Source organism: Eretmochelys imbricata, chromosome 3 (assembly GCF_965152235.1).
Source record: "Eretmochelys imbricata isolate rEreImb1 chromosome 3, rEreImb1.hap1, whole genome shotgun sequence".
Taxonomy (NCBI): Eukaryota; Metazoa; Chordata; order Testudines; family Cheloniidae; genus Eretmochelys; species Eretmochelys imbricata.
Window position 1 is genome coordinate 168,297,593 of NC_135574.1, and position 19,271 is coordinate 168,316,863.

A 19,271-nucleotide genomic window follows, 5' to 3' on the forward strand; every position below is an offset into this window, starting at 1 on the left:
AAGATGACTGACTACTAGGGTGACCAGATGTCCCAATTTTATAGGGACAGTCCTGGGGCTTTTTCTTATATAGGCACCTATTACTCTCCACCCCAATACCGATTTTTCACATTTGCTTTCTAGTTCCCCTTCTGACTACAATATTTGTCAATCTGTACTTTTTTTTTTCCCATTTGGGAAAGCCAGGTTGCCCATCTATGCACCTATGTTTTCTTTTCCTGTGATTGTCCAGCGATCGCTGGTCTGTGTCAGCAGGCTCAACACAAGTAAGCCCAAAGAACAGGCCAGCTATTTCCAACAAAGCCCTCCCCAGCTACCTCCTGTATTCACAGCCCTTTGTCAGCAATATTGTTTGTTCAGTAACAATCCACATCTCTCAGGTTTTTCCTCTCTGCATTAGCACTATGTTTTTAAAAAGGGGGGCATAAAGTTTCCATGCATGTTTTACACAGCAAATTGCCAACTCCACATTTTCCATTAGATCTGTGATTACCATGAAAATAATACAGTCATAGTCAAGATCAATGACCTATTTCTAAGAAGACATCAGGAGTGAGCAACAGGTCCTCAAATCTCCTGGATATCATTAAAATTACATTCATCCCCATTTATTTATTAAGGAATGGGAAAATTCTAGATCACGGAGGGAGCCATTTGACCAAAGGTTGGGCCTGAATCGAATTTATAATACAAAATAGTTTTGATCAAGATAAAGCAATGGTTCCATATGCTTGCATACTGTACCTCAATAACCTGAGTCCAAGGACTGATACAATTAGCAGCTAAAGAAATGCAATGGCTAGTGTGGCAAAAAGGTACTGTATGAATAAGAAATTTTTGAAGTATAATATAGATCATTGTATTATTCATATAAGATGTATTTATTCCAAACATGTAAAACCTCAATGTAAATCCTGAGGTCCTTTCATATGGCTAAAGATATTACTTGTTCATATCAATGATAATGTAGCTTTTTTTTTTAAATCTAAAAATTGTTTGCTTCTGGTTTAAGAATTGATACTATGGATTGTCTTTACACATTTTAGACATCTACATATTAAAAATATTAAAAATTCTGTTTAGGAAGAATAATCATTACAAATTACAAAGGGAAAAATGAGAAAGTAAGTGTATCATAAATCTATTACATTATCCATAATAAAAATATTTCTTTAATCTTAAAACAACAAGGATTTTTAATCAAGATTTTTCTTCAGTTCTCTAGGGAGTTTAATATGAAAGGCACTAAGAGAAATATAATTTTGATTGATTTATTACTAAATTATTAATTGAAAATTGTTGTGAGAAGCGAATTGTTAATATATAGTTCCCCATGATAATGTATATCATAGCTTTTACTGGTTTAAAAAATAAATCATTCCTGCTGGGCTGTTGTTTTAAAATGAAGTGTCATTGAGGTCATTATACAGAGCAAGTTAAAATCTTATTGCTATATTATTTGGCAATATACATTTTTCTTCTTTATAACAGACCATTGAAGTTAACGTACACAGTCTCTGTAAGATGTAAATTAGAAACAAGATATTTATAAGATCTACAAGAGAAGTTAAAATACTATTGTGTCACATCCAAGATACCTACAAGTGTAGTGCTAGGCTGTATTTCATTTACCTCTGGGCTAAGGACAGCAGTACTATCACTGGGTACATCCTCTTCATATCCTTTGTTATGGAAGCTTTCTATTTCATGTCCAGTGCTTCCCTCACTTGGGCACTTGTATGAACATCTTGGACTGTTGCTACAGTGGGAAAATTCACATTTACTGTCATCAACTTCAGAGGGTGTACAAGAGAGGTGAGGAGAACCACTATCATCCTGATACGGCGGAGGCTGCAGTTCATCCAGTGGAGGTGTTCTTCTCATTCTTTGAATACAGTTTGCTGTGAATAAGTGATAGATCTTTACTTATACACTTTCTGAACTGAAAATATATGGAGCATTTGGTTATTAACTGCTCAAATATTTCTTTGGAAAGTGACTGAATTCAAACATCTGGACACAACATTTAACTACAATTATCTTCAATTTCTTGATGTTTCAAATTAAATAGGATACTCCTGAAGAAACACTATATTAATAAACAAATAACTCATCTATCTCTTTTCAATACAGTGTATAGGAGGGAAAAGCAAATTACTTGAATACATTAATTGTATGTGCATGACATTAATATTTTATACAATATAAAAACTCTGGCCCTGATTGTGAGATGTGCTGGGCCCCTACAACTCTATTAGGTGCAATTCACAAAGTCAGAGTTTTGGGAGCGTGAAGCAGATGGGCAAATGAAACCACTCCCAACCCACAGTGGAAGATTGCCGAGTAGCTCCTATGTGGCTGCTATTCCAACATGCTGAAATAGCGACTACAACTCCTCCATGTCAGTTGTGTGAAGTATCAGGGACAATGGATCCATGTAAATGAAGATCTGCAGCCCCTCTCCTTGCCTACTGGCAGTGTGGCTTAGTATACCATCTTATGTACGGTTGGCACAAAGGCCTTTTTTCCATGGCTTGTAGGGAGTGCATTGGCACCCCCTGAGCAGGTGCTCAGTCAGTGGACTAACTGTTCAGCCTTTACATAGAGTTTAAGTAATGCAAAAGACTAGCAACATGCCCCTTCACATAGGTGAATTTCACCCACTGAATTTAACAAACTTAATGGTTTCTCGGGATCATATCCTCCATTAGTTATTAAAATCAAAGGGCTCAACATTTGGGTACCTGGAAATTAGACACTGGTGCCTACTCACTGAAGCCATTGGAAACACTACTACTGACTTTAGTGAGCTTTAGATCAATCGCCAAAGAGACTTGATTTTCCAAGGGGCTGAACATCTTCAGCTTCCACTGACACCAGCTGGACAGATGGATCTGTGTCTACTCAGCACCATGGAAAATCAAGGTGCCTGAATAAAAACTGTAGACGCCTGACTTAATGCACTCATTTCAAATTTTAGCTTATTGCTTTACTACTTGGCACTACAAAATTAACTGCAGATGGGAAAATAAAATATGGTCTGTGTTAGCAGAAGCAACAGAAATTCCAAAGACATAGGTAAAATATGTACCATAGAATCATAGAACTATAGGGTTAGAAGGGACCGCCAGGGTCATCTAGTCTAACCCCCTGCCAAGATGCAGGGCTTCCAGGCCTATTGATGGGTCTTGGTAAGGTTGTTGAAGAACTGGCTGGTACATAACATCAGTTTTCATTCAGCTGATGGTAAGGGCAAAGTTATGAGCTGTTGCAGTTTGTAGGATCTTGTTTGACACAGCCAAAGCCACGGCAACACAAAAACTTCTGACAATGAAGATAGGCCATAATCATATTCTTACAAGAATTCGTCAAACCAAAAGATTAGTGAAAGTACAACTGTTAAACAGTATGAGATTTTATTTCAGCAGTGATTATCTGAGAGACTGTATCTCCACCCTGTGTAGGGTTGAAGTTGGCTTTAGCCCACGAAAGCTTATGCTCAAATAAATTTGTTAGTCTCTAAGGTGCCACAAGTACTCCTCATTCTTTCTGCTGATACACACTAACACGGCTACCACTCTGAAACCTGATATTATGTGAGTTTCCCAAGTTTACACCTTCTTATTTGACATGCAGATGCTGGAGGCTGGATGTTTTCAGTGAGAGATTCTCAAAGTGTGGAATACTCTTCCTGCCTTAGTTCACCAAAACCTGAATTTGCTGACCTCCAGGTCACACTGTAAAGCAATTTGCTCTACATTTCTACCTGTCTTCTGTTGTCAGGGGATTATTAATGGAGTACATGATGGGAAAGTTTTGATTGTGAAGGGACCATGCAGAACCTGGGAAGGCTCCATTTGTTGAACATTAGACAAATTTTTGTTGTTTCTATAGTAAGCACATGTACTTAGAGAACTGGATGGATACATTATTTAAAATCTAATGCTTTTGCAGTATCACTCAACTATCTTTATTATGTAAGTAGGGCTTCCATTTTGCAAGCAATGACCGCACCACACCTAAAGTGGGGGGGATATTGTCCAATCTTGCTGGAGGAAGGCAGAAGTGCTTTATGGTGGGGGGGAACAAGGTCAAACTGCTGCAAAAAGGTGGGTGGTGGTCGGATTTGCAGCACTGACTCACCCCTGGGAATGTAAGAGTGAAAGGCTTTAAAGGTGCAAGCCCTGGTGTTGGAAACCTCTTTCTCCATGCAGCAGGCAAGGTAGCACCCACCCTCCCCACCCTTGAGGTGTGATTATCAGGTGGGGTTTGAACCTTCTGTGGGCATTGCGCTAGTCACTCCTTTTTAGGGGGGCTGGGAAGGAATTTTTCCCTCACCACCATATTGGCTTTGGTGGAGTGGGGTTTTTTTGGCTTCCCCACAGTGGGTGGCAGGGAAGACCTATTATGGTGGGCACAGAAGGTGGTAGGCTTTATGTCGCAATTTATTTTGTAAGTGTGGGGCGGACGTCTAGTGCAGGTACTCCATAGGTAAGGTATTCAGTGACCAGATAAATGGCCTGGTAAAGGATTTTAAAAGGAGGTGCTGGTTAAAGGAACAGAATGGTGTGGAGTTTGGGGCTCCTATGGCTGGAACAGCAGGGAGCCAACCCCCCCCCCCTTTTTCTGATAGCTCACCTTACCCCTCCTATGGGGGGGAGGGGTGGATGGTAGGGTTCTGGCAATAGATTTGCTGGAGGGACCTGGATGGAAAAAGAGGGGTAGCTGGTGGAAGTCCCTTGGCTAAGAATGGAATAAACATGGGGTTATGTGCATTGTACACTTTTATCTGCTGGGTAGTCCCAGACATCTAATAATAAAGTTGTGGCCTGATTAAATCCATATGAAGTATCTCCTTCTTTTGGTATAGCCGGACAATGTCACTAATGTTATTTCAAATCTAAAGCAATAGTTTCTGCTCAAAATGGCAAAATGCCCACAAACAACATTAACTGAGACAATTACTACCATACAGCTATGCCTCAGTTTTTTAAAAAGTTGCAATCTACAATGACAATTTTTTTCCAGTAATTTGTGCACAATTTAGAAAAACGAAAGTATGTCCGGATAGCTATTAGCGCCATTATTGTCTTACATGAGTAAATAAAATGACTATGTGATTCATTTTTTTTTCACTTTGATGAACCCTCTCATATGTCCCTATGGGAAACCTGCATAAGGCTGTGTGACAGAAAAGGTGCTCTTAACGTAGGTGGAGTAAAAGTGAAGAGAAGAAAATTCCTTTTAAGCAGCTAGAGTGATCCATAAATGTCAGAAAAGCAGAAACATAAATGCAAGTTTTTAACTATTTATTTTTGAAAACTTACTTAGCAAAGAGAACTACAATGTAAACTATTAAAAACAGGTTTTGAATGTCGATATTAAGGATCTAAATACACATTTGTATAATCAGTGTAAACAGGCACAAACCATTTCAGAATCAAAAAAGCCCTTAACTCAACATAAAGAGGTAACAAAGTTTTTAAAGGAATTAGACTGAAAATGGTTTTTGAGGTAAAGTATTTTTCTTTTAAATAGTAACAGTGGACCTTTTTGTACTAAGAACCATCTAATATTAGATAGACCTTTCTTCGGGTTAACTTTTATTTCCCCTATGTGCACACACAGATGTAAATGATCAGTGCTGCAGAATACATATCCATACCTCTTGTCCAACTCTTAATCAGAGAGGGCAGAATTTTCTGAGATACTGAGCAACTGCTACTCCTCTGACTTGAGTTGGAACAGCAAGTAATCCAGCACTTCTGAAAATCAGGCCCATTATCTCACAGCTGCCTAAACTCTTTCTGAGCAATTGTGCCTGTTCTCAATTTGTTTAAACCCTTGCCCCAAAGTTCAAAGTCAAGCAAACAGAAGTATACATTAGTAACAGCCCAGCATTGTAGGTCTAATTCATTCTGGATGCAATTCCACTGAATTCAATGGAGTTACACCACAGATTAATTTGGTCCTGCATATTTCTACTGCAAGAAGCCCCTCCTTTACAAACCAGTGGTATAGAAGCATTGCCAATATATGCCTTTCCAATCCTACATATGTTTGTATTCCAAATAACACTTCAGTAGTCACTGAAATGAAGTAATATGGGTACTTTCCTCAGACAATGCAGGTCACACAGAAGTAGGAATGTTAGAAGACCATTTCAGAGAAGGAATTCAAATATAGCAGAAGCCATTAAAAATTTACACTTGCCAACTGGTACCACACAGTTACCATGGATCTCCCCCACCCTAACGATAAGATACTGTGGTAGCACAGAAACCATTGTGTGTTAATTTGGCAAATGATGGTTTATAAATGGCTATCACTGTTGATGTATCACTGCATGCACTAAATGCACAGCAGGAACTCTGTGAAAAGACAATCTAATTGTTGATGGGCATCAGAAATCAGTGAAATCACATGGAATCGTCGATCAAAGATCAAATAAGAAGTTGGGCATTTTCCATAAGAATTTAACTAGTAAGAAGCAAAATTATATAACCAAAAAAAATTTGTATTTGATCAACTTGTGTATAGATCGAAAAGTTCTATAAAAATTAAAAAAACAATGTTTGTACATGTCGGCCCTTTCTGAGAGATTCTATTGATTAAGCATGATAAGAACTATGGATAAGAATCTATGAACACAAGCAGATGATGGACTGCTGGTACAATCAGCAGTCACACTGAGTAAATGGCCATTAGTGGACTAAAGTCAGAAGTAAAGATTTTCTTTAAACTCTGTCCGTCAAAAGAAGGATGTTAGTCTATTTTCAAGAGTCCCTCTCTCTGGGCTTGATTCAAAGCCCACTGAAGTCAACAGAAGTCTTCCACTGACTTCAATGGGATTTCCATAAGTCCCCATAGAAACAACCTATGCCAGGCTGATTACAATAAACATCCCGTTTATAATTACATGAACTATGTGAAAATTTTCACAGACCTTTTTCAGAGAGGAATCATGCTTTAAGGTTTCAACAGCTTGCTGAATAGAATGCTTTTCTTCTCACATTTTTTGTTGTTTTTTAAAATGCTTCACTCCCAATTTTGTTAATTTTTTCCACTTTATTCTGGTCCATTACCTTCCACTTTCGTCCCAACAAAAGTATCCTTTTATTGGTAAAGCTTCTTTCTGTGTTTGCAAATGTAGGATCTTAATATTTCAACTATTTCCCCCCAAACGGTCATCATCTCCACAATCCTATCATTCTTTTATTCAAATTTTTCAGTCCACTTCCAAGAATGACTCTCTCATTAACATTTGGAAACTACAACCTTATTCCTGTGGTTGTAATTCCCTAGACATATAAACAAACAACCACCAAAACACACTTTTGTAAGTTAGCTTTGAACATTTCTTGTACATTTTTTCTTTAAATATTCACAATACTGTGGGAGACAATCTTTACTGCAAACTTCATAACGAACGTGGTTCTGAGTTTCTTTAAAACAATAAACTTTATATAAATCCAGACTTTTTGCAAGTCATGTTTTGTAGTTTCCATGAATATCTTTACACACAGTGGCATCTTTCCTTCCTCTGCAATTTTGCTGCATACAGTATTTTTCATACTTCATTTTTTAATCTAATATAAATTTCAAGTTTTAATCCTTCAAGGGGTTCTATGCAAATGTTAAGACAATTTTAATAAAACATAAAATGAAATACATGTTTAAAAATTAAAGAAATCCTTTTTTCATTCTGAATGATTAAGCACCCTTAGCTGTTTCTGGTATGCAGCTCAGACAGTTCAAATGTAATTTTCACATTTCAATATTTTGGATGGGAGGAAAGTTCAACTGACTGAATAACCCTACATCATAAGGAGAGGATAAAATATAAATATATAATATTGAATGAAGGGCTTATCTTCCCTTTAAAATGAAGAAATTATGTGTGTGTGAGAAAAAATGTTATTTTACTATGAAGCAGATTTCTTGGCATTTTAATTTTTACAAAGGAAATTAGGTACATGTGGATTCAACTACCAAAATGTGGGGAATCTAAGGTCAACATGGAATGTATCTGCACATTGGGACGCAACCCCCCTTTTAACAATCTTTTTCCAAAGGCCATATATTTTGGTTTTTATTCACCATACAGTCATCTCTGATTATCTTTTCAAATTTAGAGGTTCTTAAAGTAAGCTGGAATTGACAGAACCAGTATTTAATCTACTATACATGCTGTACCAGAACATATGAATTATTTTGTTAATGGTACCTTTTCTTTGCTCCCAAATATTTAAAACATCTTATGTTCATACTCATTATGGGCTTGATCCTCTGCCAGTGGAAATGTTGTTGGCATTCACTTCCTTTTCAGGATCGAATCCTATATCACTACACTGCATTTTCATTACATTCCAAGAATAGTTTTATTAATCACAGATTAATATATTCAATATTGATTGCCATGTGATAGCACAATTACTTTGTGTTATTAATACACATGATTAGAGTATAATTTTTATCTGATAGAATATGAGATTCCCTAGAAGTGTTAAATGTCATTTATGTACATTCTTTAGAGCTACTTCCAAAATTTTCTCTCAGGAGAAGTAAAAACTCCCACAACTGAGACTATTGTTGCTGGTATAGTAAATTCCATTAAGCTTGTGCTTGTTTACATTGTGAGCCAATAAAACTGTAGTTTGTTTTGGTTTGCTGACAAAATGTGGCAACCTGCAGAGTCTACTGTACTTTTCTGTTAACTGCTGGAACTGCTGCTTATTATTCTGCTGCAACTGTTTTTGACCTGAAAACTATTCCATTAGTTTGACCAGAAATGCATCCCTTGTGTAAGAGATAAACAATGATCAGTGCTGAATTAGGGAAGTGATTCCAAGCTTTTGGGTGCCAAAATGGACTAAAAATAGAATATTGTTAAAAATAGAAGTACATTATAAAAATGAAGGAACTAAGAATGGCTATCTACTCCTTATTTTAAAAATTACATTTATCATTGTCCTGTTTCTCACTGTCTCTCTCCATCCCTCCTCCCTTCATCAGAAATGAATCTTGGTATGTGTCTTGAACTCATCTGCCTTCTACTTGAATAGCATTCCCTGATAACTTACTCTGTCTTTATTAACTTGTGTATGCAATGTTTGAGTTCCCATTTTATTCTTATTTTCTTAAATAATATTTAACAATTATCCTGTATAGTGCTTTATATTGTCAAAAGTCTACCCAAATACTTCTTGGATGTACTTATTTAAATATCTAATCTTATTAGTGTAACCATTTATATTGATTAATTTTAGCAAACTCTCTCAAGTGTTTTAAAATTTCTGTTACATGAGCTCAAAACCTCCTCTTTTTCAGTGAGATTATGCACAAATCTCTAAAACTGTTCCTTGTAACAGAGATTCTAGAGACTTGAAATGATATTAGTTGTCTTACACTGTACCCTTAATAATATACATCCTTGGGGATAGTAACGTGTACTGTATATAGTTCTTCAGATAGTGTTGCCTTATGCAGTAGTACTTCTTGTTTTGTATTCTCTTCTTCAGTGGATACAATCTAGACTCTGGCTTCACCTTTTTAACTAGGGTTGTGCACAGCGTCAATAACATTAACTATTTGCACATATTGCTTTCCAGAATTGTGTACTAAGTTGACTAATTAGTATGTATTCCTTGGGTTGCATCTTTGTTCTACTACTAAATTGCGTTTTCAATTTAGCAAAGTTTCTAGATGCTAGTTTGAGAGAGAGAGTTTTGTTTCTGAAACAAAAGATGGACAAATCAAAGATATTCACAAATTGGCACAAAACGCTCATGATGGCCAATAAAGCCGCTCAGTTTCTAGAGTACAAACAGGGTAAGTACAGAACTATTGGTGGTACTGGTTGCACTGCCTATGAATAACATTGCCCAGCATTCCCCCATTATATGATCCTGTTTTCAGTTGTTTATAGTTTTGCCAAACTTTTACTATTTGTCTGAAATTTTCCATACTGGGTGCTTACTTTTGCCTGAATTGCATTTGACAAATTTCAGCCAAACACAAGTGAAATTCAGCCAAAATTTTGGAAAACAGTTTTGCCATTTCTAAGAATGAAGTTGGGGAAAAATATGTTGTTTTGCCCATGTTAAAAAATTCTAGCCTTTTCTTTTAAATGGTTTAGTACCCCAGGCTTTGGAACAGGGACTTGAAGTTAAGCAAAAACTTATTCACGTTTAACTTTGCACACTCTGAATAGTTCCAATGACTTCAGTGCATAAAGCCAAATTCGCGTGTTATGTCTGCAACATCAGGGGCTTGGTGTGTCTTATTTTAGTACCACATACGTAACATTGCTGTATGTTGCCGAAATTATTGATGTGTGTCCCTACATAGAGATATCTATCTCAAGACTGATCTCTCTCTCTCTTATTCATACCTGGAATGCAATATCCTTTGATAAATCAAATGAGATACACATAAATCAATTATTTGGTAAGAGATGGATCAGTTATATTCCAGGAATGAAATAAAGCAAATTTTAAGGTCAATGTTGATGGAGATATTATTTATAATTTATTTTAAATTGCATGTAATTTCTTATTAGAGAAAGACTTCAATGAAATTTTTTAAGTGTTTAGAATTCTAGAAAGACAGAATTCTTAGAGAAATCTTCACATTCACAAAAGAGTTTTTTTGTAATTTGCTTTTCCCTTAAAGCAAGCAAGTTTTTCATCCAACAGTTCTCTGGCAGCATCAAAGTCCCAAAATAGAGACTTTGTGCCATATAACATGAGGCTTAATTTAACTGTATAAAGTGCTGGAATGTAAAAAGGCTATCTATGGGTCCAAAATCTTATTTCAGCAATGCAAAATGGCACTCTCTCTACTGATTACTCCAGCATAGTCTGAAAACCCATGAATGAACTATACAGCAATGCCCATTTTTTGTCACTGCATTTGCTCCAAAACTTGGTCTCAAAGACAAGGAAAAGCAGATATGACAATTAATGTATATAACTTGGTTCTTAAATATTTTAAAATGTGGAGCTTGTTTCAGAAATGTTAACATGCAACTTGACAAACATTATCAGGATAAAAATCTTTTCCAGATGTCACAGAGGAGTTAAACTTATTTTTCAGTAATTGAAATTAATAAAAATATATTAATATGTAATAAATACAATCCAGACAGCAGTTCAAATAGCCACACTTTCCTTAATTCCAGAATTCCACTATTCTTACATTTTAGCTGATTTTCCATATCTTCAATTTAACAAGACATGTAAGTGTTGTCTTTAAGAAGAGCTGTTGTTACAGTTTAATATATAATTTCCCTTTTTATAGTTTCTTGGGAACAACTCCAGTTTATGCATTTAAGACTGTTACCATGGCAGCTAAATCCTGAAGTTGTATTGTGAAAAGTAACTCTCAAAATGGCAATGTGAAGTTCCACATATATTACACCCCATTCATCATTGCCTTGAGATTCCTTTGCACCAGACAGACTGGAGCAAAGCGACTGTAAAACAGCTGTAAGCCCCCCATATTCGCCTTCCGAGGTGGGGGCTTCAGTGCCAGATGCAAAAGCCTCAGGTGCAGGGGGCAGTCTTTGGCAAGACGGGAAGAAAATGAACATGGACCAAAGGAGAGTTGGGGTGTGCCTGGAGTGGACATATGTTCCCATGATTCAATAGCCCTAGAGTGACCATTACACTAGAGCAAAAGTTAGGTTTTCTAGCTGTCTACTAAGATACTTATATAGTCCCAATTTCCACAGTATCTGAACACCTCACAGTCTATAACACAGCTAATGCCACACCACCCCAATTATTCCCATTTTACTGACAGGGAACTGAGGCATAGATAGACTAAGTCTTTGTCTACACTAGCACTTTTGTTGGTATCATTTATGTCACTCAGGGGTGTGAAAAAACACCCATATGAGTGACAAAATACTCCAAAAGAAGTGCTGGTATGGACAGCACTATGTCAGCAGGATATGCTCTCCTGCTGACATAGCTACCCCCTCTTGTTGGGGGTGGTTTAATTATGTCAATGGGACAGCTCTCTCCTGTTGGCATAAAGCGGCTAAATGAGTGATTTTACAGCGGCACAGCTGCATTGGTACAACTGTGCCACTGTAAGCTTGTTAGTGTAGACATGGCTTAAGTGACTTACCCAAGGTCACACAGGAAGTCTGTGGTGGAATAGTGAATTGAATCCAGTTTTCCAAATTCAGAATAGCACCCTAACCACTGGACCATTCTTCTTGAGGGTAGTCCTCCAGGGAATTTTTCTCCGCTTTTTGTCTCATGCCTTCCAAAAACCAAATAATCTCAAATTCACCAGAATGTCCATAGAACTGTGTATCCATGGGGGCCTGGGGCCCTCTAGGCTCCTAGCTACTTTATGAGATTTGCTGCAGCAGAATTTCCCAGGTTGTCGGCTATCCACTGAAGGAGCGGGGAAGAAAAAATATAGAGTGAAACCAAGGGAGCAGATTAGGGGGAAAGAAAGAGGGAGGGACTGGAAGAGACAAAAGGAAAGGGGAAGAGAGAGAGATATGCTGAGTGATTTGGAAGAGAAGGTGAAGAACCAGGACGGAAGGTGACTGGGTTGAGAGAGACTGAGAAGTGGGAGACAACTTTGACAAAGAAGTGAGTAGTGCAGAATTCAGAGAGGCAGAGGAAGGAAGGTGCAAACTGGGAGAAAGAAGAAAGAGGTAAGAATCAGAATTTTTAAAAATGGAAAATTAAATATACACATAGCAAAGAAAAAAGAGAAAGATACAGAAAAAGGAGGGAGGAAGAATGGACATAAACCAGATGAGATGCATCAATGACACACAGGGATGCCTATGGCCACCCAGATCTGCCATAGGTGACGCCTCCAACATAGGAAAGTTTGGAACCACTCACATACAGGTGCATGTATGCCATGACTTCTGCCAATCATATTGTGAAAATAATTGATACCAACACTAACAGAAATCTGAGTTACTTCTTATGGGTGTCAGCAAAATCGAGAGAGCACAGCTAGTTGCCTTCCACTAGAAGAAGCAGGATGGTTCTCAGACTGATCATCTGGAATTTTTCTTTGACAAAATATTAATTTAGCAAACTGAAATTCCAGATGGGTTTGAACTCTCTTGCCTACTAAAGTATCAGGAAGTACCTGAAATAAAACCCTTTAACTCTTTCACCTGGTGGCACAGGCTCGATAGATGTCTTTACCAAGAGGAAATTAATTTCCTGAAACATCTCTTCGTAAAAATGGGCCTGAAAGCATTCTGGAGAAAAGCAAAGTGAAGGGCTCGATTCTGTTTTATAAACCAGATCTTGTAGCCTCACTGACCAATAGTCAGGACCCATGTGTCAGAGGTCATAGGGACCATCAGAGTAAAAACTCTCCTGATCTCCTCCTAACCGGGTGTTCCTGGTAGGCTAGTAACTATGGCAGACTAGTTATAAGCTTCAGAGCCCTTCAAAATCTTTACAAATATTAATTCCTGCTAAAAGGGGGCTTAGGAACCCATGGCTTTTGGGGCCACTGTTAATGTCAAGTGTCCAGAGAGAGAAATGGGCAGCAGACACCTTTAAATCCAAAGGAAAACACATATCTTGACATCAAAGATAGTACCTTTCCTTCCTATTAAACTAAAAAGAGTGGGAAAGGGAGGGACAAGACGTTGAAGGTGGCATTAGTCTACTCTGCTTTCTCCAAAATGGCCCCAACCTGGTTCCAAAAATGTGTTCTCCTACTTTGAGCTTTTTTCTGGTGAGAGAAAGCAGCAGATTGGGTATTCTCCCTTTCTCTATCTCCTTCCTGTGTCTCCTCATAATCGGATTTTTTGCACTTTCCTCTGATTTATATGATACTTGCCATCGTCAGAGACAGAATGTTTGATTAGATGGACCACTGGTAAATCCTACGTTCCAGCATTCCCCACATACCTCAGAAGCCAGTGATAACCTGAACCTTGACAAGAGTAGATGAAATTGAGTCTGCATAGTGAAGACAAGTACACTAAACTGCTGCAGCTGCCATCAGGGTGCAAGGCTATATGCATGTTAGGTTGGTGAGAACATGGGAGAGGTGGGGGAGCTAAAGATAAGAGCATGTGGTGTTTACACATGCTACAAGAATGCTACCTCAGCCTTGTTCATACTATAGGGGATTCAGTGAAACAGGAATGCCCTTGATAATCAGGGGGTCATACTACAGCCTTTTCACTTGCCATCTATTTAACTCATGTAGTTTAACTCACAAAAATAAGAGTTGGTGAGTACATTAGTCAAGAGGTGATGATGTATTTACTTATCAGGCTGTGTGACAGACTAAATGTATACACACACATAAAAAGATTTTGCTGAAGGAGCATCTAAATTACCAAGATGTTATAGACCTAATTTGAAATTACTGTTTGGTACTGCTTGTTAAATAAGAGATTTGAAGGTGGTGCACAAGCAGGTAATTAGTAATCAAAGTCTGACAGCTACAGTTGCAAAATATTTGTATGATAATTTCAAAATTGAAAATGGCTTATTGCACTCCACCTGACATTAATGTACACCCATTCAAAAGCTAAATAATTATCTGGAGAAATACCAGTAAAACATTTCAGTACTTTGCTGCAAGTCTAGCAGCATAACATCATTTTGGTTCAATCAGTGCAGATCAGGCCTATCCATGTTCTACCAATACTATTTGGCTGTGTAGATGAGTCTTCAAATCATATTAGCCAGAATTATATTAACACTGGTTTCAAATCTCAGTGTAAAGTGAGCCTAACTACCTTATCAAATGGTTTACAAAACCAACATTACATATTATATATTGTGTAATACAGTATAGGGATCTCAAAATGTCTGTACAGCATGTGTTTAAAAACACTTGAGATAGTTCAGCTCCCCATGCAGTTAACTATGCAGCTCATTTCTGATCTGCAGTAGTTCTATTCTATTCCTGAACCTCATCTGAATCTACAAGTCATGCTATATTCTACAAATCAAACATATTGGTAGTTCTGTCATATGAAAAAAAAACAGGGACTAAAAAAAGACACCTACTTCATTAATATTTATGATATAACCTAGGGATTTTTACAAGGTCAAGCGCTACTACGATAATTCTTGCTGTGAACTATTTTCAGACTGAACATAATATCACTGAGAATTTGTATTGTCCAAATTAATAAAAGACATATGGATTTCAGATAACAAATTTAATAACTCTGTAGTTTTATACTTAATATAACTAAGTCACCATATAGCCAAGCGCTTCATAAATAAAACTCAGTATTAAGAACAATTTAGGGTCTATGAAGTATTAACATCAAATATAACTAAGATTAGATTTATGAAGTTGCAACTATTACACCATGCTGATATTGGATAGCAATTTATAATTCAGCAAATAAAAAAGCCTTAAATTTCTTGTAATTCAAATTTCTACGATAAGTATGGTAGCTTAGGCTACAGAAAGTGATGAATGCAAAAAAAAACCAAAAAACCAACCAACCTCACATTAACATTTTGACCAGTCAGCAATTCACCAGTGTTGAAATGTGTAGCTTAACTCAAAATCAGATGAAGCAATTTAATAACTTAAAATAAGAAATAAGTACTGAAATGTTAGAATGCTGATAAGTGATCACAGCTGCACCAGAATTAGTTGCTATAGCAACAGAGAAGAAATAATGTGATGAATTGCACCGCAATACAAAATGAATTCTTTACAAACAATGTAATTCAAACAGAAAACTTTAAAGAATTCACTTTATTAAAAAATATTAATATTATTATTGAAGTATATAATATCTTACACTTCTTTATCCTTTCTATTTTGTTTTTCCTGGAACCAATTCTAACCCATCCATTCAAATTTCCAATGACATTTCCTACCCATCATTGCCACATGCACCCTTTTAAAAAAGAAGTTAAAGTCATATTAATCTAAAAATATGGATTTTTAACCTTAGGCTGATCTGCATTTTTCAACCATATCTCTTGTATTATTCCTGCTTAGAGGCACATATTAAATGTACCTTTCCAGTAATACATTTGTAAAACACAAAGGAAAGCTTTAAAGATGATATTCATAAGAAGCTGCGTCATAGCTATGGGAATTAACATTGATATCCAACTTCTAAAACTTGCAGTCATGAGAAGTACGCTCTCTCATGTCCTAAGCATGATTAACAAACCGTAACAAATCTATTAGTATTCATAGTCTGCATACCCTTAAGATGGTAAGAGAAAAGCTAAGCACATCTTTATATTTCAAATGTTGCCATTTCTAAGAGTTATATTGTTTCACTGCATCTTTTCTGTTTCTAGCTATTTTTGGAAACTAATTAAAAGCATATACCTGAACCTTTTATGTATTTTGCCCTTATAATGAGACCTATTACTGTGGCTTACTCTATCCCTCTGAGTTCCAAAGTATCTCTGAGTTACCATGGATACGAATGAGATGCTTTCTCTCACAACTGCTTTGTGTGTCTTATCAAACATGAGAAAACTGACACACTAGGAAACTGAGACATCTATACAGCATGAATATCTAATCTCTTCATAGCACTCCTCATGCTTTCAAAAATAAGAATACACCATTCTTTAAATTTTTAATGAAACATACCAGTAGGTTGTTTCCTACTTTAAAAACAGTACTGTAGTAGATTTAAAGAGAACTGAAGTGAAAGTGTTGTACATACAAAACTAAAACTAACCTGATCAACTCTAACATAGAGTTATAAATGGTGTCCAATGGAAAATCAATTACTTTAAACAATTTTGGGTTTGCTGTTCATTTAGAGTGGAGAGAGTTTAAGCGATACCCAATGTTTCTTGTGAAATACAATGTGATGCAAGTTTCAGAACTCATCACAGGAATGGAGACTCATTGGGCCAAATTCAGAGATGATATATAAGGTGAGGTAAGTTAGTTTCCTTTAAAACATAGATTAATACTTTTAGACCTCTTCACAGCCTCTTACTAGGTGTATATGTGTTCAAGGGAGTCCAAACTAGTGTAATTCACATTTCAAGGAGTCAGAAGAATGTGTAAAAAGCTGTATATTAACATAGTGAATGGTCTGTTAGTTGATTTTCTTGTTACACTCCTGTCTTCTGACCCCTCTTCATGTTAGTTACACCAATTTAGACTCCCTCACACAGGGCCGTCCCTAGCAATTCTGGGACCCTACGTGTATAGGTAAGGGCAGCCCTGCCCTCACACTCAGGCAACCAAATTCAGAGGTGATGTAAAGGCAGAGGGTAACCTAGTCTAAGACGATGTAATGTACTTGGGTGGAGGGGAGGGGAAAACAGAAGAAAATGTTAGTTACACTAATTTAGACTCACTAAAGGCTGATTCAGAATCACCTCTAATTTTGACCCACTGAACTCAAGATTATGGTAAGGTGTTGGCTGCAAAGTGAGTATAGCAAACACAACAACTATAAAGTCAAAAAGGAAGGGAGGACACTACTGTGAAACATTTCAGAGTAACAGCCGTGTTAGTCTGTATTCGCAAAAAGAAAAGGAGTACTTGTGGCACCTTAGAGACTAACCAATTTATTTGAGCATAAGCTTTCGTGAGCTACAGCTCACTTCATCGGATGCATATGAGTTGTAGCTCACGAAAGCTTATGCTCAAATAAATTGGTTAGTCTCTAAGGTGCCACAAGTACTCCTTTTCTTACTGTGAAACAGGCATTCCAAAGCAGAATAACTGGGTGACAGCTTTAAGGCATATATTCAAAGCGGATAACTATTGCCTAATCACGCTTCAGAATGGCCCTTTTAGCCTTCTCCTCTTTATGAATCTGGGGAACTAAAGATTTTGTAAAAATAACTGGAAGTAAATATTTTAGACTTCAACTTTTAATCACACAGGATAGATAGAGTTTTAGAAAGTTTCATTTCTTTTTTTCCTATTAGAACTCTTTGGCAAATGGAACTTCTGTCCAGCAAGAAATTCTGATATTTTGACATTTGTTTTCATCATGAAGCAGGACAAAAGTCAAAATATCAAAAAAGTTTCCAGGACAGAAAGTTTTAAAATTGTATGTTAAAGTATCAAAATGAAAATAATTGACATTTTTGATCAAAATGAAATATTTTGTTTCAAAATGTTGATCTGAAATAAAATGTTTCCTTAAATTTTCCTATCAAAAATTAAAATATTTTGTCAAAATTGAAATTTTTCTGTGAAAACTGATTGTGAAAAACTGCAGATTTCATTGGGAATTTTTTTCAGCTGAAAAATGTCAGCCAGCTGTAGTTCACATACATACACTCTTATTATTCGTATTAGCTTCCCAGGTTTTTTCTCCCATGCTTTGGTTGAAGGCTGTGGGGGATGACAGAGCATTAGTACATGTGATGCCACAGTCACTGCAGTGTTTTTTTTATTTAACAATAAGAACTATAATGATATTATAAACAAAGAGAACATACACCAAATAGGGCTTTTCTGCACACAAAGTGAATTTAGATCTAATGTTTACATACAATAATTCATTGTATATGCAATGGCCAGGTGCAAGCTGGCTCTCCGAGCTGGGGAGCACGAAGTGGGAAAAGATCAGATTTAATAAAATAGCTACACTGGAGGCAGCAATGGCTAAATCTGTTAAAACAGTAAAGCAAATGACACCTTCTCCTGCATTCCCTAAGAGCCTCTTGAAGTATTATACTTTTAAAGGCTAAACAACTTCAGGGAATGCAGCCCTACCAGTTCATCTCCCCAGGCTTTGAAGGCGCACCCAAAGAACCTTAACTCTGCTCTGCTATAGTGACATTATACAAAAACCATACAATTATGATTAATGCATATTAGTGTTTGTGCCCGGACCTTGGAGGAAACTAATTTTAAAGATATATTCATGTTATCTCCTTTCCCCTGCCCCCACCGGTGTCACTATAGGTCAGAGTTAATAAAAGTCGAATTTACAAGTAAATCAGTCCTTCAACATGGATAGAAGGATAAACTTTCAGTTATCAAGAATAAGGGGTAAAATGACGAAGTGCTAAACTTCTTAAATGATCCATTTTAAAATTAATATTGATAGCATAAATTAACTGATTTACTTGTAAATTCTCATTCAATTCATGCTATACTCAAAGAATAAATATTATAATTTTGGAGAAAATACACTGAATTCTTCACACATAACACAGTAGTTAAATACTTACCTTACATGAAAAAGTCAATTTGACCTTAAGTATGAAGCTACAAGTAGGCATCTACATATTAAAGTAATTTTCACTGGGTGGTTTTAAGTTCAGACAAAATTTGGAATCTTTCGA

At 36.6% G+C, this 19,271-nt stretch overlaps 1 protein-coding gene across 1 annotated transcript in view; it reads right to left on the reverse strand.

Annotated features, from left to right (window-relative positions):
- Positions 1-19,271, reverse strand: part of SYT14 (synaptotagmin 14) — a 172,577-nt gene that overhangs the window by 30,797 nt on the left and 122,509 nt on the right. The window contains exon 5 of the mRNA XM_077811960.1: positions 1,633-1,901. Within this exon, the coding sequence (XP_077668086.1) occupies positions 1,633-1,901 (269 nt within the window). The remainder of the gene's footprint in view (positions 1-1,632; positions 1,902-19,271) is intronic.